This window comes from Aulonocara sp. 'chitande type north' Nkhata Bay, linkage group LG2 (assembly GCF_057382095.1).
Source record: "Aulonocara sp. 'chitande type north' Nkhata Bay isolate Kocher_YH1m ecotype deep benthic linkage group LG2, A_spYH_male_GT1.1, whole genome shotgun sequence".
Lineage (NCBI taxonomy): Eukaryota > Metazoa > Chordata > Actinopteri > Cichliformes > Cichlidae > Aulonocara > Aulonocara sp. 'chitande type north' Nkhata Bay.
Window position 1 is genome coordinate 25581499 of NC_141345.1, and position 21311 is coordinate 25602809.

The 21311-nt window shown below is 39.1% G+C and overlaps 1 protein-coding gene across 1 annotated transcript; it reads right to left on the minus strand.

The window, feature by feature from the left end:
- Nucleotides 1-1960: 1960 nt before the first annotated feature.
- LOC147337932 (hepatic and glial cell adhesion molecule-like) lies at nucleotides 1961-12274 on the minus strand. Its single transcript, XM_086313030.1, has 7 exons — nucleotides 12226-12274; nucleotides 11019-11173; nucleotides 5539-5549; nucleotides 4571-4719; nucleotides 2976-3233; nucleotides 2597-2719; nucleotides 1961-2172 (listed from the first exon to the last, which is right to left on the minus strand). Exons 1-7 carry the CDS (start codon nucleotides 12272-12274, stop codon nucleotides 1961-1963), a joined length of 957 nt encoding a protein of 318 aa, XP_086169156.1.
- Nucleotides 12275-21311: the final 9037 nt, after the last annotated feature.

The following is a 21311-nucleotide window of genomic DNA, read 5'->3' on the forward strand; positions in this document are numbered from 1 at the left end:
GACACTGGCCCTCGAGGCCTGGAGTTGCCCACCCTGCCCTAAACTATGATGTTGAACAATCTTTGTTTTCAGGTCATTCGAGAGTTGTTTTAAGGCTGCTACTCAGAGAAGATGCAAAGAGGAGAAAAACTTGCAATTGGCCACCTTAAATACCCTTTCTTATAAGTGGATTCACCTGTGTATGTAGGTCAAGGGTCAATGAGTTTACCAAACAAATTTTGTGTTCCAATAATTAGTACTAAAGGTATTCAAATCAATAAAACGTCATGGGTGCCCAAATATACGCACCAGCCTAATTTGGTTTAAGTAACTATTGCACACTTTCTATAAATCCTATAAACGTTTGACTTCCCAAATATCATTATGCATGTATGCTATATGATATATTTAAATGATCCAAAAAAACAATGATTTATGAAGAAAAATCCTGAAAATTATCAGGGGTGCCCAAACATTTGTATACCACTGGATTTGGTTTCCTCACTGAGTTTATTGTTACTTAGAAAATGAAATAGAGGGGAAAGTTTCCTGACTGAAAGGGAAAACACTGAGTGAAATACATTTTGATTAATTTATCAAAAGAATGTTTCACTTAAAAAGATCTCTTCATAATGTCTATTTTGTTAATGTTTTTTTTATTCTTTTTATTCTTTCTTTGAACCATCCTGTTAAATAAAAAAGTGCTCAGTGAATTAAGTTCATGCCTTCTTTGTTGTAACTTGCTAAACCTCACCATACTGCACCCCAGCTGGTTAGACACCCATGAAACGAGCGCAAATTTCCTGTGACAGAACTACACCAGCTATAATACATCATTTTCACAGCTTGTTGCACACATTCAGTGCTGCTAATAATAATCAGTGAGTGGAAAGTTTCAGTAATGTCAACAGTCATTTTGAATGTAGTAAAATTAAAAACTGCAGAGTCTGCACTGATAGAAGCAAACTTACTCCTAATGAGGCTCACTGAGCATTATGAGTGATACATTAACAGAAGAAGAATCCTCATAAAATATAGAAGGATGTACCCGACTTACATACATTTTCATGGACACACAAAAACAGACTAAGACAGTATTACACAAATAACAGCTGGAACAGACAAAAACTCATCTGTTAGACAAAACAACTCCTGCATCACAGAACAGAGATGGAACTTAACACCTCTAAGAGGCATGCAGTGAAACTGTCTGAATAATACAAGGCTGTAAAATACTTGACTTTATTTTGAGTACTTTTTCTTCCCCAGCTCTAAAAATGGAGGCAAAAACTGGTTATGTGTCCCCAAGTGGCCTCTCCCTACTTCCTTTTTGTTAAAGTTAAGTTGAGCTGCTGGTTTTGGCATTGGAGGTTTCGGATTTTGGCCTTTTAAAAATTTGTGACATTAATGAATTAATATTCCATACCATCAATGATATTACTAATTTCTTTGTTTGTTTTGTTTTTGTTGGTTTTCTTTTGTTTGTTTTTTTAAATCTGTTTTCCTTTGTCTCATCATTTGATTTACTTCAAGAATAAATAAACTATTGGAATTTTTATTTCACACCTACTGTCTGCTTTGCTATAAATATAAAGGCTTGGGCTTGATAGGCTTGAAACAAATAGTCATCACTGTCTGCCCTGCTTAGTTTATTGATATGTTCCACACCCAGTAACATTTCTTTTAAGTAATGACCCAACAAGTCAACTAAAATATTTAATGTTTAATTATTATAAAGATGTATACATTAATAATGATAATAAAACATGGAAGTGAAACAAATGATGAACAAAGTTAAATTGAAAAGAGAAACTGGTCCATTGCAACCATATAACATTTGTTCAGAGCTTCAACAGAATAAAAATGCAGAAAACACTGACACTGGTAGTATTTAAACATAGAGGAAACTTAAGACTTGATGCATTTTCTCAAAATATTCATCAGTTTTAATATTTTGTATTCCTCTGATAGGAAATCACCTTTAGCTATATTGACACGGACCTTTTGTGCTCGTGGAATAGATACAATCAACTCCTGTTGGTTCAGTGTGTCGAAGTCGCTTTGAAAACTTGACTTGGCCGTACTCCACCTCTGGCTTTGCCTCCACCCTTTGCTCTACTTGCTTCCCCTGCTGCAGCAGCATAACCCTGACATCAGCATACGTGACTTCCTGGTCATCATCTTTCTCTGCCTCTGCAGAGAAAATAAATTGAGCAAATAAAGTCAGTGAGTCATCAAAACAATAGTTTGATGTTTCATGAAACTTGATTTCTTAACAAGAGTTAAATAAATTAGACATACATATATATTACTGATCACTTTGAGAATAAAGTCGAAATGTGCAAATTACATTTCTTGTTTCAAAACAATTGCCACGGCTGTTATACCCTCGACAAAATACCTCGTTTAGATGAGTCTTGTGATACAACAAATATGCGCTTTATTGCACAAGGGTGGAAGCATCACTATCCTTGCATCTGGCCATTGCCAACCATTTAAACCCAGTTAAAGACAGCGGGTATCAAAAAGATCAAAAAGAATCACAACTTTCTTGGTAATATTAAATAAAGGAAAATATTTTTTGTCAGACTGAAGTAAGTTAAAGGAAGTTTTGTACCTTTTTGTTTTGTAGAGAGTTTGTTCTGTTTTTTCCTCTGAGCACAGATGACAGCTACACCCACAAATAAGAGAAATACCAGTGCTGAGAGAACACCGCCGATCAAGGGCAAAGCTGCTACTCCTAAAATGAAAGACATACAAAAACAAAACAAAAAAACTCAGTAAACACGTTTTTTGTTTTTGTTTGTTTTGTTTGATGGTTTTACAAATGTATTTGGAAATACAGTGGAAAAAAAGAGCCATTCACGTTAATGTCCCAGGTGCAAACAATGGGGAAAAAATGCAGCAAACAATTAGATGAGTTATGACATTTGTACAAAGTGTTCATAATCAATACAAACCGAATATTACCTTTTGTTTATAATAATCTCACTCACCACAGGTAGATATCTTCTCTTCTTTGGAGACATTACTGATGTTGTTCCTGACTGAGCAGACCAGATGTCCTGAGACGTGCTGTTTCAGAGTCATGATGTTAGTCTCATTATTTACAGAAAGGAGTTCAGCATCTGTCAGTGTGCGTCCATCCAGAGTCCAGCTGTACTGAGGACTGTCCCCTCCCTCAGAGGAGCAGGACACCCTCATCTCTCCCTGGGACAGACACTCAGAAACCAGCAGGACAGAGGACACAGGAGCTGAGAGAAACACACGCAAATGACTTATGTTACTATCATAGGATATTGATAATAATTTTCTGATCACCTGCTAAATTTGCAAGTTTGCTCACTTACGGACCCAAGACCTGCAGGACACGATTAGTCTCTAATTCTTATGGTAGTTTTATTATAATGAAGAGAGAACCAATCATCCAGAAAAAAACACATTACATGTTAGAATTTGATTTAAATTGATCGAATGTCATTCATAAGTATTTGATCTTCAAGCAAAGCATGACTTAGTACTTGGCGGAGAAACCCTTCTCAGCAAGCACAACAGTAATTCATTTCTTACAGTTGGTCACCAGGTTTGCAAACATCTCACAAGGGGGTTTTGGCCAACTCCACTTCACAGAAACTCTCTAAATCTTTTAGGTTTGTTGGCTGCCACTTGGAAACTGAAAGCTTCCTGTCATTCCACAGATATTTTATAGTAGTGAGGTCTGGATACTAGGCCACTTCATGACCTTAGCATTCTACTTTAGCCACTACTTTGCTGCCTTGGTTGTATGTTTTGGGGCATTGTCTTCCTGACAGACCTATCTCCTCCAAAACTTTATACGTTTTATTCATGTGCTTTTTTCTGAAATTTTTTTGGTTCAAAAATTCACACAAAATGTGTGTGAACAGTGAATAGTCTCTGGGCCAATAAGCACATCTTCAAATGTAACAAGTTGTGAGTTGTATTAAACATATCTGTTCTCAGAGTGTATCAACTACATAAAATTGTCTGTCTTTGAAATTCACTGTTCACTAACCACAAATGAGAATATCAGTGCATAATTTAGTATTTGTAATTCAAGATTCTGCTTTTTCATTAATTGATCAATATCATTTTTAATCCAATGTTAAAAAAAATATATAAAAAATTGTTATTTTCCACCCATAAAGGTATTTATAAATGTCTTTATTATATTCAACAATAGCCTTACAGTACTCATTTAAACCATGTGTTTGACCTGAATTCCAATTTTTGTTTCCAACTCAAACCAATTATGCTGTGTGCATTAATTTTTTGTTTGCATAAAATCGTCTGCAAGCATTTCTTTGTGTGTATCTTGTAGGACCTTTAATCATGCTCTACAATTTTTATTTTGATGTAATAATTTTAAGTTTCTGCCTATTTGCTTTGTTTAGTCAAATTGTATTCAATTAAACTGTATATAGTTTCATTACAACAAGAGTATATATTACATTCTCGAATTAAGAACAGGGAAAGTCCAAAATGCATGTATCTGAAATTTATTGGCATATATTATATACATAGTAAATAAAAATTTTAATTCGTGCTTCGTTTTCCAACAAGGAAAACTTACCTTGAAGAAACAACTGTAGAGTCCGCTCACCTGATGATCTTCCATCTGAATGAAAGGTTTGAAGGGTATAATTACCACTGTGATTCCTGCTGAGGTCATTGATCCTAAATATTCCATTACTGGGAAAAAAGAGATATCTATGTTCTATGCTATTTGAAGAAAACGTATTATTTCTGACAGTTAGTATTTTTGATGAATTCTTTGACAGATCATATCTAGGTATTTCTGCAGTGCTGTCCATCAGTTGAATGTCCACAGTTCCTCCCAAAGCTCCATAACACTGAGCTCCATCCTGTCTGCCATCACAGGAAGTTCTCATACCTGAAAATTTTGAAACATTAATAAATATTTGTCTCAGTTCACACTATGTGAAGAAGCATTTTTTGGCATGCAGATTAACATTATACAGGTCTGTGAGTGAAGCACATTGTGTTAAGGCTCAGCTAGCAGCACTATTTTAGAATTTGTGTCACGTTTTGACATTTTTGTCTGGAAGTCCAAACAGTAAAATGATTTTAATTTAGCTTGTACATGCTGGCTTATCATTACTACTGAATCATCTACTGTGATACTTCAGATAGTACAACAGAGTATTATAGCCACATTAAGAAAATATATATATTGATGATCAATTATAGTTGTTGCTACGGTTGCAAGACTCTCTACAAAATGCCTGGTGTAGATGAATTAGTGAAACAAACTAATCAGCCGTATAACATCACATAGCATACATCCTCTTTATTGCACAAGGGTGTAACCATCGATAGCCTTGCATCTGTCCATTACCAGCCATTTCTTTTCTAGCCAACTCCAGCAAGTTGGATTGTTTTTCCATCAGATACAACTTTCTGCACCATCTTTTCAAAGTCCTTATACTGATCACCACACTGTGTTTATGAAATAAAAGAGGAATCATTTCCTTCCTCGATTCTAAGGTACGATTTCACTAACTCAGTGAGTATAGCTACTCTAGCGGTTTGTCTTAAAACAAGTGTACTCTCTTCATTTGGATTTGAAATAGATTTTGATATACCGGGCCTGCGTGCGCTGGTCTCCTTGATCCACCATCAGCATCGGAAGGGAATAAGCGTCAAAGGCGTTTGGAAAGGGAGGGGGGATGAGTGTGTGCATATCAGTGTATATGTATGTGTGTGCGTGTCCAGAGTGCAGCTGAGACAGTGTCCTTCGCCCTGCCAGGCTAAGTAAACAGTCTTCCAGCCAACCCAGGTGGCCTTGCATGCATGGGAAGGAACAGACTAAACACAGTCGTTATTAGGGTGTTGTTGTTCAGCTCCAGCCTTGAGACCCCAGCTGGCGCCAAGAGGGTATCTGCATGAAGTGATGGTGCTTTTTACTTTAGTCAATTGCATTTAGGGACCAGTTGATCCAATCCATAATTCCTCTTTTAGGTTTTAGAGAACAGACTGTGAGAGAATGTTCCAGGGAAAAGTAATACAAAAAACACGAGACTAGACAAGGACACAAGAGGGAAGCAGGGAAGCTAAGGAAGAGGAGGAGGAGGAGGAGAGGAGAAAAGTGCGACCGCCTTCGTCAAGAGCAAGAGCAAATGGTTTTCCACTTTAATCTCACAATTTGGACATTATTCTTGCAATGATCAGTAATATTTTTTTCATAATGTGGCTCTAAGCACTCCATCATAATACAGCCATTTTAAATGGTTGTGGTCTTTCTGCAAAATGTAAAGATGCCTGCTGTGACAAAAATGAACAGTTCCGACACTTTGATGTTTCAGTTAACTTGCCCCCATAATTATGACAAGTTGTTGTTAATGTGAAATCTGTTCACATATACCACAGTTGTAGTAGATACCCAAAATAAAAAATATGATATATTCCAATAAACAGTGTTTGCACTGATATTACACAGACAGTGTCTGAAAACTGCATTTAAAACACATTTATATTGTAGATAACTGAGGGCTTTTCCAAAATCTAAATAGATTAAATAAATAAAAATTCTAAAAATGGTACATCTTCCATCATATTTGATTATTAATAAAACTGTGATGGAGCTAATTCAGGTGATTAAAATTAGTTATATATTATTTAAACATTTCTTCTTCCATAACTGTATTTACTTTAAGTGCATATCCACATGAAATTGATATCAGAATTTGATATTATTATTACAAGGAACCAAACAGTGTAATTTAAAAACAGTTAAAGCATTCTGTAATTGTAATTATATTCAACAGATCTATTGTTGATTTTTTTCTGTGTTTGAGATTCTTCATCCATAAGAAAAAAGTCAAACTTTTTCACTGACTTTACTGGATCCCATAGCTGTAAAACATGTTATTCTATTTTGAAATGTAGAATTAAGCATTAATTTTAAAATGTTACTTGGCTCACCATGAGACACTCGAAAGAACAGCAACAATACAACAGCTTCCATGTCTGTTCAAGGTTCAGCTTCTGTTGATCCATACAGTGGCTTTCAAGCTTCAGCTCAGCGTATGCTGCTCTGAACAGACTGCTGTGTCCTGTTAGTGAACCGCCTCACAGAAACCCTTTATGTTAGGTTTTATTGATGAGGGGATGGAAGGAGGTGGCATCAGTTTTTCTTTCTTTTTAGCTTTCAAGAAGAGAGGGAAACATCTCATTGATACTAAAAGGGGTTTTGAGAATAATTTCTTAAATTCCTAAGAAATCAGTTCACCTGTATTACAGAATTTAGATTTTAGTTATAATAATTTAGTTTTTATTAATAATAAATTTTCTCTCTCTTTCAACAAAAAGTCACTCCGGATGACCACTAACTTTTTAAACACTATGCAAAGAATTGATATATTTTATACTTATACAAATAATTATAGGTCATCTTTAAAGCTTGGCAAATCTCAAGTTTTAATAGTACAAATCTTAAAGTCCGATAAGCCACTAAAACACAGTTAATCCAGTAATAGCATGCTGCAAAATAGCACCATCTCTTGGTAAAGAATAATGTCAATGCCGCTGAGGCCAAGGGGCAGAATGGACCTAATATACAGATGGAAACACAGAGGCTCAAAAAATGGTGTGAATAACATTTATTTACAAAGATGTAATTTTTAAATATAAATGACAAATACTAGTGCACGGGAGCAGGGAACTGTTTACAGGGGCTATGTATATGAAGCTATGTATATCAGTGAAGGCAACAAAAGATCCTCAGCACTTAGCTCTTGCATTTATATACAGTGTTATGAAAATGTTTGGGCACCCCAGATAATTTTCATGATTTTCCTTCATAAAACATTGTTTGGATTAGCAATTTATCAAATAGCAGACGAACACAGTGATATTTGAGAAGGGAAATGACGTTTATAGGATTTACAGAAAGTGTGCAATAGAGCAACAGAAAAATCACATCAATATTTAGTAGATCCTCCTTCTGCAGGATTAACGTGGTGATTGTGGCTCAAGAGTTAGGCGTTCACCTTGTAATCGGAAGGTTGCCGGTTCAAGTCCCGGCTTGGACAGTCTTGGTCGTTGTGTCCTTCACCTGTTGCCTACTGGCGGTGGCGCCAGTGTCAGTGCGCCGCAGGATGGCTGTGGCTACAATGTAGCTTGCATCACCTGTATGTGGATGACTGGATGTGTAAAGTGCTTTGGGGTCCTTAGGGACTAGTAAAGCGCTATACAAATACAGGCCATTTACCATAGTTATCTTGTTGAAATATCCACCCTCGGCACAACTTCAACTTAGTGACTGATTCTTGAACATTGTTCTCAAAAATCTGCTGATTTTGACCAGAACCCATGCGACTCTCAACTTTAACAAGGTCCCAGTACCTGCACTGGCCACACAGCCCCACAGCATGATGGAACCACCACCAAATTTTACCGTGGGTAGCAAGTGTTTGTCTTGAAATGCTGTGTTCTGTTTCCACCATGCATACTGACTTTTGTTATGTCCAAATAAGTCCATTTTTGTTTCATCAGTCCACTGCACCTTATTTCAAAAACAAGCTGGCCTTGTCCAAATGTGTGTGAAACATACCTCAAGTGACTCTGTTTGTGCGAAAAGGCTGTGGAATGTATTCAAAGTGAGAAAGTAAAAAGTGCCTCTTTGAAGGACATTTCTACCATCTGTTTTTGTACAAAGATAACTGAACCACATGCTAGAGAAATCTAATGGGCCTATTAAACAAATACAAACATTTTTTGTTTGCCTACACACCTACACAGAAAAATGAATATAGTCATGAGCTCTGTTTTTGCTGCTCTAAGATGTACTGCTCTTTATGGATTTACATTATGCATGACGTTCTTGAAGGGTTTTTTTAGTCACAAGTTTCACTTGGAGCCCCGTCGGGGTGCAATTGTGTGCATCCCTGACCAAATTGCATGAATTACCTACCTTGTTTAAGAATTTGATTGGGCAATTCAACATCATTCACACATTGTCACAGCACAAGCATTTATGGAACTTACTCATTAGCTCTTGACAGGATGGTGACTTCAAGTGCTGCTAATACAAAGTTAAATTCAGTTGTTCAGTTGGTATAAAATGGCTACTGGACCTCTTTAGGTTTCCTTGAAGATGTTTCACCTCTCATCTGAGAAGCTTCTTCAGTTCTAAGAGAAAGTGATGGAAAGTTCCAGATTGGGTAGTACCAGGGGAACAATATGAGAACAGCACCACCAAGGCTTTTGGCGGAGCAATACAGCAAGAGCATATTGGAGAAGAACCAACCCTTAACAGCAATGTTCAGTGGCTAGTGAATCTAAAAACAGATCACAGCAACCACCCTGAACAGGGTCCAGTAATTATCACAGTGGTAGACATCCAAGAAAGGGTCTCCAGTATCAAGAGTTGGACAGCACCAGGCCCCGACATAGTTCACGCCTAGTGGCTGAAGAAGCTGACTGCACTCCATGAGCATCTGGCAGCACAAATGAACTAGCTAGTCGATGGGAGACACTCAGAAAGGCTGGACAGCCCTGACCCTCAAGGACCCCCAGAAGGAACTGGTCCCATCCAACTACCGGCAAAGTTGGATGGGACCAGGCCATTTAAGATGAACAGGCACATGGCAAGAATACCAGAGGCCCAAAACATTAGCTCCTGGTAGACCGAGCAGACAGCCAAGATTGCAAGATTAGGCTAACCAACCTGTGCACTGGATTAATTACAAGAAGGTTTATGACTTCATGCCTCACACCTGGATTTGTCCTGCAGACAGACAAAATGGTGTTGGCTAACCAACCAGAAATAGTGGATGTAGAAACAGAAGAAGACAGCCATAGTGATAGATGTAGCGATGACAGTAACATCCAAAAGAAGGAGAATGAGAAGTTTGAGAAATACCAAGGGCTTAGAGAGGAGTTTGAGAAGATGTAGGGGCAGGGATAGCTCAGTAGGTAGAGTGGTTGCCCCATGATCGGAAGGTCGGGGGCTCGATTCCCCTTAACAGCTACCCTGAGGTACCCCTGAGCAAGGTACCGTCCCTACACACTGCTCCCCGGGCGCCCAATGGCTGCCCACTGCTTCACTGAGTGAATGGGTTAAATGCAGAGAGCAATTTCCCCACGGGGCTCAATAAAGTACAATAAAGTACACACTTTCTTCTTCTTCTTCTTCTTAAGGTGGTCCCAGTGGTAATCGAAGCACTAAGTGCAGTGACTCCCAAGCTAGGTGAGTGGCTCCAGCAGATCCCAGGAACAATATTCGAGATCGCTGGGACAGACACTCAGAGACCAGCAGGACAGAGGACACAGGAGCTGAGAGAAACACACACAGATGAGTTTAGATACTATAATAAGATGCACTTTCATACACTGTGCTTCCTTCTATGTAACTTTACATGGCCTGTAACTTGGTGGCTGATTTTCCATAGTAGCTAAAATTTTCCACTTTGCAGTAATGTCACTTACAGTACATCGTGGAATATCTAAGAGGGAAGACATATCTCAAAATGACTTGCTGCAAAGGTAGTATCCCGTTACAGTAACATGCACATATTCAGTGAGCTCTTTAGAATTGATTCATTTACTCGCAAATGTCTGTAGAGGCAGACTGCATGGCTAGGTGCTTGGTTTCATACATCTGTGTCAATGGAACTGAAACCAGCTGATTTGAAAGATTAAGAGATGTGGCCCAATACTTTAGTGAATGCAGTGTGCATCATGTAGGTTATCATTATTTTTGGCTAATTCATATGCTAATTCGAAACAGGGGATGCACAAAATATATGTATCTGAAATTATGTATACTATATTATAAAGATATCCAAAACAATATTGCATTTACATCAATTAAAGGTTGAATTTCCTGATGTTTACCTTGAATAAACAACTGTAAAGTCCACATGTCTGATGATTTTCCATCTGAATCAAAGGTTTGAAGGCTATAATCACCACTGTCTGTCCTGCTCAGGTTATTGATCCTAAATGTTCCATTACTCAAAGAAAAGGAGAAACCTGTGTGCTATGGTATTATAAATAGCCTTATTCCCTCTCAGTATCTTTAATGAATCCTTTAACAAGTAGTAAGCAGATATTTCAGAGCTGCTGTCCATCAGCTGGATGTCCACAGTTCCTCCCAAAGCTCCATAACACTGAGCTCCATCCTGTCTGCCATCACAGTAAGTTTCCACACCTGTAAATTCTGAAACATTAAAAAAGAAAAACATTTGTGATTTGTTAGTTTCTACCAAATAAATCACAACAAAAACTGAATCAACGTTATCAGCAAACCAAAATTTACTGATGTGAGGACTTTTACTTGTTAAAAAGTATTTCTTGTATTACCATGTTTATACCTAATATCAAATTATGTTTTGGATAACCCAGTGTTTCGATTGAATGGTATCAAATTATTTATAATAGCACTACTGCCATAAATCTGTCAGCTCTTAATATTTTACTCAGAGTAGATAGCAGTTATGCAAATTGTAGGTAATAGAGGCTCAAGAATAAAATTCTGCATCTATAATCCCAAAGTTATCACACGAATGTGTCCAACATTTACTAATATATTAGTAAGAAGAAATACAGGTAGACACATTCGCCACATTTTAGACAAATGCAGAAACGAAAGTATTTTCATGTGAAAAAAAGAAAAGAAAAGAAAATGGGTGTTTGTCAAAAAGAAAACAGGAACCCATATTTCAGAGGAAAGAAACAAACAGGATGGAGATGTTCATTTCTGAAGGTGGCCTTATAAATGAAAAAGTAATGCAACCGATACATTGTAGTCACGACATGACATAAATAACTTAAGATCTGGATTCCTAGAAACAGCCAATCAATAAGCTGAGACACATTCTTCAAAATCAGACAGTCCATCAAAGTAATAAATAAGCTTGGTGTCTCTGATAAGGATGGAAAGAATAAAGTCCTTTAAAAAGCCAGAACTCACTTAAACACACTGCAACAAGGCTGCCAAGGTGCATAGTGGGCTAAGAATTTACCACTGCTACTAAAACTGGTAAAAAGACAAAAAAAGGAACTAAAGCTCTGCTCAAATGGTCATGTAGATGTAGCGAATAGATTCTTACATTAATTTAATAAAATAAAACAAAGTACAGATATTGTAATTTTGTGTAAGTATTTGTGCTGCTTTAACATCTCTGTGGACGATGTCAAATATTTTGTACAGGTTAAAAAAGTATTAAATAATGAGTGCCACATGTAAAAAGAACAGCTCACCATGAGACAGTCCCAGGAGAATCACCATCAATCCCAGCACAGCTTCCATGTCTCCTCAGTGTTCAGTGTGTTTCTTTATTAAATGCATGCACATATGTCCAGCAGTTAACAGTCAGAAATGGCTCCTGCTACTGATCAGCTTCTTTTAAGAAGCCTCTCACATTAGAAACGGAAGCAAAACCAACATACCAAAAACTCAACAGAAAGACTGTTCTCACTCTGTGTGTGGAAATGTGAAAAGGGAAGTACAACAGCATGTTCATTACTTTGCAGAATTTTTTTTATTATTATTACTCACACTGTCACTGGACTATTTTTAGTCTGTAACAAACCAACACTATCCTGCCCATCACTCAGTGTCTACCACAATGTCATGTAGTTTAGTTCAACAGCAGCCCCATGTATGTTCCATCTTAAGTCCATATTTTGGTGATACACACATCAATGAAGAAAAAAACACACTTTTAAATAATATCACAACATAATATCACGTTATTACAATATACATAATTATCACGTTATAACAAAAACCTTTCATGTTCGTACAATATAAATATTATATTGTATGAACGTGATAATTATGTATATTGTAATAATGTGATATTATGTTGTTCAAACGTGGACTGGCTTCCACGTGTATTGAAAATGTTCAATTTAAGGCTTTTTACTGTGAGACCAAGCTCTAGCCCTGTGGAACTAAAGCACTGGCTGCGTTGGATCCAGAGGCTGAGTCGGAGGTCTCAGTTTGCACTGGATTCCTAGAGGTGAAGAAAGACAAACAATTTTAAAACATTTAACCCTTTAAGACCTACCATAGAACCAAGTCCGCCAGAGCTTATATTATATTTTTACATGCTGTGGTGCCATTTTTGGGAGCATTTCAAGTTGATATACATCAATACAACCATTATAGCCCAAATAATTTAATAATATGTATGCATTAAGTGTATAGTAATTACATAAATTGCAAAAAAGTGCAATAAACTACCAAAAAAATCGTTTTTGTTTTTTTAACATATATTTCTATCCATCCATCCATTCGCGTCCGGGGACAGACAACTATTCGCACTCACATTCACTCGCACATTCACACCTATGGGCAATTTGGATTAATCAATTAACCTATCCCCACTAAGTGCATGTCTTTGGACGGTGGGAGGAAGCCGGAGTACCCGGAGAGAACCCACGCAAACACGGGGAGAACATGCAAACTCCTCACAGAAAGACCCCGGCCTGATGGTGGAATTGAACTCAGGACCTTCTTGCTGTGCGGCAACAGTGCTAACCACTGTGCCACCGTGCTACCCATATATTTCTAGTTAGAGAAATTTAAGAGGCTTATCCCTCAAAACTGTAAATACAAAAAAGTTGTAGTAAAAAACTACATTTCCGCAAAATGTGTCTTTGAACGCCGCTTTTTACGTCACTTGGCAGAGCGTTCAAAGACAAATAAAAATGGCGTTTTTAAAGGCGTTCTGTGTCAGCTGTAACGTTTTATTGAAATTATGCAGGCCACTCCCCATGTTTCCCTCATCCAATTACTTTCAACTCATTTCACCCAATCAAAGAAGAGGAAGTGCAGATCACACTAATGCATCACCGATTCACCTTGCTGCTAAGTGATTGCCTATTCAGTACCAGTGCTTGTCACGGTATTCACTTGTATTATAATCCCACTATGCATTTTGATGTGTTTAAATCTTAACTCATACCTTTCCTCCTATGCTGTTTGGTTAGTCTTGAGCTTCATTTTTTCTGAAATAGCATCACAAGTTTATTGTGTGAAAAGATATGTGGATCTGTCTTTGTAAGTGTTAAAATAGCCATGTACAAATATTACACTGTCAGGAGTCTCAACATGTCATAATAACAATCCTTAGATGCCTAATGTTGGCGTTTCCCTATGTGGTCACAATTGCTGTCATTTTACTGTAGTCTTGCTGGTTTATTCACATGGGTGATTGTAAAGTCTGTGACCACAAGCTACTTTCGGAACCAGATCAGGTCACATTTTCATGAATATTCATGACAACACTGCAATGCAAAAATCCACTCTTATGCGGATTTTTTATTTTTTATTTTTTTGAAAGCTGTCCAACATAAAAGATTAACTTTGAAACGTGACTTTTGATTTTCATACTCCAGTCCCTTTAAGGCCTGAAGTGTGTAGTTTGGATGTGTAGTGACTGTTAAGGAGTGGATTTGTTTAAAAGATATTGCTGAAGATTTTATTAGAAGCCATTTTTCAAAAAAGACGATGAAGAAAAAAAGAACACTTTAGGTCATTAACTACCTACCAGATTTGTTTTCCACAGTATATAATAATTACTTTGAAGGTGCAGTCACCTTTATAGCAAAATGCTTAAAACTTGGTAAAGAGCTGTATTTCTTTGAAATAGATGCATTTATATAGATGTATTGAGGGCTGCATTTGCTAATCATATGAAGGATGCTCAAGTGCCTTTAAAGAGTGATACAATGATTATTTGTGACAAAAAAAAATTATTTTAGCTTTTTAATAACAAATACACATTTATATCAAAGTCAAAATCATCCCTAATTTTGTATTGTAGAAGTTGATTGAGTTCAAGTACTTGAGATCAACTGTCCAGAGTAACAGGGGATGGACAAGTGCAGGCAGGGTGGAGTGGATGGAGGGGAAAGTCGAGAGTAATTTGCAACAGAAGGTTGTACAGTTCAGGGACATAGTAAGAGGTGAGGCTGAACTGTGCAGACGAGAGATACTAGGAGAAATCTGTGGAAGATGGAGCTGCCAGGTAAGAGGAAAGGAGGAAGGCCAAACAGTTGGTTTATGGATATGGGGAGAGGATATGTAGGTCGTTCAAATGACAGAGGAAGATTTAGAGGACAGCAAGAAATGGGAATAGATTATCAGCTGTGATGACCCCTAACAGGAGACAAGAAAAAGCTGAATCATAATGCATGCATCCATTTTTAAGAGGACAATAACATATATTGCTTTAAGGAATCCAGGGAGACAAACGACTGACTTGAAGTGGAGGATTGAAAAAGTGTCCAGACCACCACAAAAGGGGGAGGAAGACAAGCACTGAGGTATGCAAGTGCACTTTTGGACAAAACGGAAAGGCAACACCTCACATGCACACAACATGTACTGGGGGTAGCACAAAATCAAACAGGAAGTGCACACATCACAAGAGGGTACCTGTAGAAGGGGTTAACAACACACAGCGTGGTTGCCTATGGTAACTCGCAAGCATTAGGATTTAGCTGTGCCTGACTAAGATAGAGAATTTTTAATCTTTATTTAGGTGTTTCTGAAACAAAAAGGTGGAGTAAATGGAGTTTTGTTTCAGAAAAAAGGGGGAAGGTAAATAAAATGACATACATAAGTACAAAATGCATGAATATGTAAGGTTTGGGGATTTAATTGGCTGATACATTTTTCGTTTGTTACCAAGTTGAACCTGCTAATTAGATTTGGTGTGTTTTAATTTTAAGAGAAGGAATATTGTGGGACAAGTCCTAAGACTACGATTTTATATATGTGGTTATTCTGGTATTTTATTTTTGAACAGTGCACTGAAAGTTTTGTTTGACAATTTTCCCTCCTTCAAGCAGGCCTGCACGATTGGATCTGAAAGCGCTATACTAAATTTTTGCTTGAAAATTATCGCAAACTGAGTTTCTCCACATTACAATGGGCTCTGGAGAAAGTCCCTTATTTGGGACGCAATCAGATAATGAGTCCCTGCCTAAAAGGATTTCGCGAGGTAATCCATTCTAAAATTCTTTTTTTATTCTTTTTGAAATGTCGTCATATTGATGGCAGTAGAAACTTAATACGACAAAAGAGGTTCTGCTATCAGCAATAAACACGGGGACTGACTGGACTGACAAAAACTTGACTGACACCAATATGCAAGATTGCGCCTCCACCCACAGAGCAAAAAGGGTGGATTTTTTTTTTTTTACAGGAACAGGAGGATGAAAGCGACATCTTAGTTTTGCATGAGTTTGTAGGCCATGCAGATCTTTTGGTTGCCAGTTTTTCTGTCTATTTACAAGCAGTGTGTTAATATGACCTTGTATTGTTTACAATGCAAAGGTTGCTGTGAGAAAGTGTGCATACAAGATGCACTGGGCTAACATCTACACCACTTTTTCTACAGCAGAGGGTTAATCGTATGATTTAATCACATGATTTGCAACAGGAAAACCACTGGACAATCTTTTTAAACACAGGTTTACGGGCCTGGAGCAGAGCTACTCCATGGGAGAAGCCCTGGAATTTTTAAGAGAGAATGGGCAACTTTATTGTGCATCTCAAATTGTTTTGAATTGACACATGGCAAGGACCATGTGGCAAAAGGGGTTTGCCGGAGTAGTTTTAATTTTTAATTACAGGTGCAGTGACCAAACTGACGGAAGGAGATCACCCATAAGATGCAGACTGAGACCTGGAGAGAAGGCTTCAAGAGGACCAGATGGACGACCAGTCTTGCCCCCAGGAATCAGAACAAGAGCGATTGAAGAGACACATGGGTTAGAGAGAGAGCACAGCTTGCTGCAGGAAACACGCTGTAGGAAGCCTGGTGGGTACGTCTGAAAGCGATCAAAAGAAAGTGGTCGGAGCCGAGGTGGACAGGACAAGGGCAAAGGCGAAGCCAGGTACCACTGGAGCCAGTGTGCAGTAGCTGAGGATCCAGGAAGGTCGGTGAAGAAACAAGGAGCAACCTGAGCACCAAAGGGGGAATCGAGCCCTGACTCAGATGAGTCAAAGAACACCCAGACCTCAACCACAGGGGCAGAATAATCCCCTGGTCTGTGGCAAGGTCTCAGGGTAGTCTACCCCTGAGACTGAAGAAAGAAGAGGAGGAAGAATGCAGAGACCCACCCCACGCATAAAAAAGAAGACTGAGAGAATGGATAGTGAAGGTTGTCTACTCCACACCACCCTTTTCAAGCAGTTAAACAGATTTTATCTGAGGAAGTGGGAAAAGCATTCACACAAAGAGAGTCCGTCAGGTTTAGGAAACCAGTTTTCCCCCAGGATGAAGGACAGGTGTGATGTGATCTCTCATTGGAGAGCTCAAAAGGGGGATTGTTGAGAATAGATTCCTTAATGTACATCAAAGTTAAAGAGAATATAGTTTGTGACTGCTTGCAACATTATAATATTGTGGTTAATGAGTGTAAGAATAGAAAATAGAAAAAAAAGGCCTGGGATGGGAACAAAGAACTGAGGCGCAGGGCAGGAGGACAATCAACCCCCACCCCCAGGACAGTAGCAAGAGTTACTAAAGGTGAGGAGCAGACAAAGGGCAAACGGGCACTACCATAAAAGTAGATGGGGGTCAGGGTGTCAGCACCCTTGGCCGCTGTACTAGTGTATTTCCATTGTGGGGGTGTTTACTGTAGGGGGGAGGAGACCAGAGGTTATAACTGTAACTGTTGTGTGGAGTTCTTTAGATCAGCCTTTAGAATCAGAAAGGGTTTTATTGCCAAATGTTGAGGAGGTTTACAACATTAGGAAATTGCTGCGGTGCTTCAGTGCAAACATACTGTCATAAATTGCGCTTAAATAGACATGAAAAAATAAAAGTAAGAATAAGAATTAAAAGTGCTACGTAGAAAGATATATACATGAGTGCAGGTGGTGATCAGTGCCAAAACATGGAATGATGCAGTGAACACAGCGTAGGGTCATGTGTTAGTAGCGGGAACAGTCATACGTTTATTGTTCATGTGTCCAACAGCAGAGGGGAAGAAACTGTTCTTATGGCGAGAGGTTCTGGTGCGAATGGACCGGAGCCTCCTGCCTGAGGGGAGCAGGTCAAACAGACTGTGTCCAGGGTGAGAAGGGTCAGCTGAGATCCGAGCTGCACGCCGCAGTGTCCTGGAGGTGTACAGGTCCTGCAGAGATGGGAGTCTACAGCCAATCACCTTCTCAGCAGAGCGCACAACACGCTGTAGTCTCTGTTTGTCCCTGATAGTGGCTCCAGCGTACCACACGGTGATGGAGGAGGTGAGGATGGACTCGATGATTGCGGTGTAGAATTACATCATCGTCCGTGTTGGCAGGTTGAATTTCTTCAGCTGCCTCAGGAAGTACATCCTCTGCTGGGCTTTCTTGATGACAGAGGTGATGGTGGGCTCCCACTTCAGGTCCTGAGTGATGGTGGTACCCAGGAAGCAGAATGAGTCCACAGAGGTGATGGGGGTGTCAGTCAGGATGATGGGGGGGAGTGGGGCTGTGTGCTTCCTGAAGCCCACAATAATCTCCACTGTCTTCTGGGCATTCAGCACCAGGTTGTTGTGGCTGCACCAAGACACCAGACGTTCAACCTCCCTCCTGTAGGCAGACTCATCCCCGTCCGAGATGAGCCCAATAACGGTGGTGTCATCTGCAAACTTGATTAGCTTGACAGACTGGTGGGTGGAGGTGCAGCAGTTGGTGTACAGGGAGAAGAGCAGAGGAGAAAGAACACAGCCCTGAGGGGAGCCGGTGCTGATGGTCCGAGAGTCCGAGACATTCTTTCCCAGCCTCACATGCTGCTTCCTGTCCGTCAGGAACTTTAGCATAGGAATGCAGTGTGCTGATCTCCAGATGTATCTGTAAGAATAATGGGTAATAAAAAGATTGTGTAAAACATGGAACATCTCAGCGTGATCTCTACCAGGACCAAAAGAATCGCAGAGACCGGCGTTGTCTCAACAGTATACCTGGGTACATCATTTTGGATGTGTTGATGTTAGAGCCAATGTGCTGCAACAAAAATATGTTATTGTTGTTGATGTAAAGGAATTTCTTTTATTTATGTGTTATTCACATTATTTATTGTATAATGCTTTGGTGCCGCTGGTTTTTATCATGTCTCAGTGTCTCACACATTCAGGCTACATCCACACTAGCTGGATAGATTTGAAAACGGCATTTTTGTTCCAGTCCTGCACATGTGCAAACGCGAGTGAGAATTAAAGGATTTGAAGAAAAGCTATCTGGAGCATGTACAAACTGATATTAATCTTTTTTAGGGCAGTCAAAATTGAGAGCAAACAACTGCTGTATAATGCACGCCGCTATCTTTGTTTAATTGGTTACATGACTGCGTCACATGACTAAAATGCATCATCATTTTAGAGCTCCATTTACTTCTCCATTTTGAAATGTATGCGTTTTCGAGAGCGTTTTCAAAACGCTGCGTTTTTCCTTGGGGAAGATGCCGTCTCAGTGTGGACAGGAGGCCAAAACGGAGAGAAAACGATGCGTTTTCGTTTGAAAATGCATTAGTGTGGACGTAGCCTCATGCTGTTAACAGATAGTATCTCAGGAAGTTGGGGGGGGAAGCATTCACACACAAAGACCCTAGAGTGGGGGGAAGAGTCTTTTGGTTTCAACTACTGTAAGAAGTAGCAAGGGAGTTTGAACTTTCTTTTTGGGGAGCCTATTATTCCTGTAGGAAGTATTTAACCCAGGACTGTTCTGGGTTCAGGAGAGACTGCTGATCATTTGCCCTGTGCAATGGCTGCTCCCACCAAGCTTGGGTTTTTGTTCTTTTTTGGTTAAGGGATGTTAGCTGCCGCTCACGGTTTGTCTGCAGGCTTTATTAAATAAAAACTTCCAACACTGATGTCACAACATACGACTTATTTTGACAATTTCTTGAAGTGAGAAGCAGTAATGGGAGGAGAATAATTGCATTTTTTGCAGCGGTGTTTGGAAATTAAGAATTTTCCCAACTACATGTGCTGCTAGCCTGTGACCTTCTTTTTAGGTGCACAGAGCCCAGAGGAGTCTGTGGAAACATGCAGAATTGAGGCAGTGCTAGTAGCTACAGATGGTACGTCTTCAGATAAAGTAGTGTCTTATCCATCTGTTATATTCATTACATCTAATATTCTGATCCAACAACCACACTTTTTGTGTGTTTTAGAGGCCTCTTACTTTTGCTGCATCTGTCATGCTCATTTCAACGACAAGAGGAAGAACTCTATGAAAAATGGTGCGAGTGGTGTCAGTGTAGTGCATGTCAGCTGTGGTCACACATGGCATGTGGTTTTAAAAAGAACGTGTATTCATTGCCAGCATTAGACACCTTACTGTGCACTTGTAATTATGAAGACTCACAGTCGTCTTGCAGCTCTAATTTGCTTTAAGAAAATGTACTGCCAGGATGTCACTGTCCTAAATGTCTTCTCAAACTGTTGCCACTTTGTTCTAAGTAGTTCTTAATTATGAAAGATAACATTCATTACAATGGGAAGTAAAATCTTGTCTGCACACCACACAAACACCCTCTGTCCTTTCATCATGTTTAAAAACGTGTTGAGACGATATATAAAATGTACCATGAAAGGATGCAAGTGTGAATTGTTCTAATAAAATGAGACCGTTTTGTAAGTGGATTACAGTTTGAAGTTCATTTAAACCTAGTGCATATGCGTGTTGCTAGGACTGATCAGAAGCAAATTTCATTTCAAATGACTACCCAACGGAAGCCTTGATAAAAGTGTGGTTTTGTGCAAACTGTGCAAAAAGTAGTTGGCATACCATCGAAACACTTCAACCTTACGGTACCATCTAAAGCAAAACATGTTGCAGCGAACACAGAAACTGTGGGAGCGTTTAGCATTAGCAGTCCCAGTTCGAGTACCAATAAAAGGTGTTGGCAGCCCAAACTTGATTAAATATGGATTGCTCTGACTGTAGACCACTATTAGTGGTAGAAGACAGGGGTTAAAAAACGTGCTAGGTGATCCAACTTTCCAACTGCTGTGCCGAAAGACTATTTCAAGTAAAATCAACAGGAGGGCAGGGGTGCGCCTCTGCCTGCATCTGAGTATTGCTTTCCCACTCAGTGTTGCCAACTTAGCGACTTTGTCGCTATATTTAGCGAGTTTTCAGACCCCTTAGCGACTTTTTCTCTAAAAAAAGTTGCTAAAAAAAGACGTGAAAGCGCGTATCGTTTTTTCTCTCAACAAGCAGCGGGTGCTGTAACGCAGTCAGTTCTTCTTTTACTCTTTTACTCTTATGCTGTTTTGTGGATCACAAGGTTTAAAACTAGTTATAAACACACACACAAAGTAACTCCACCAGAGTG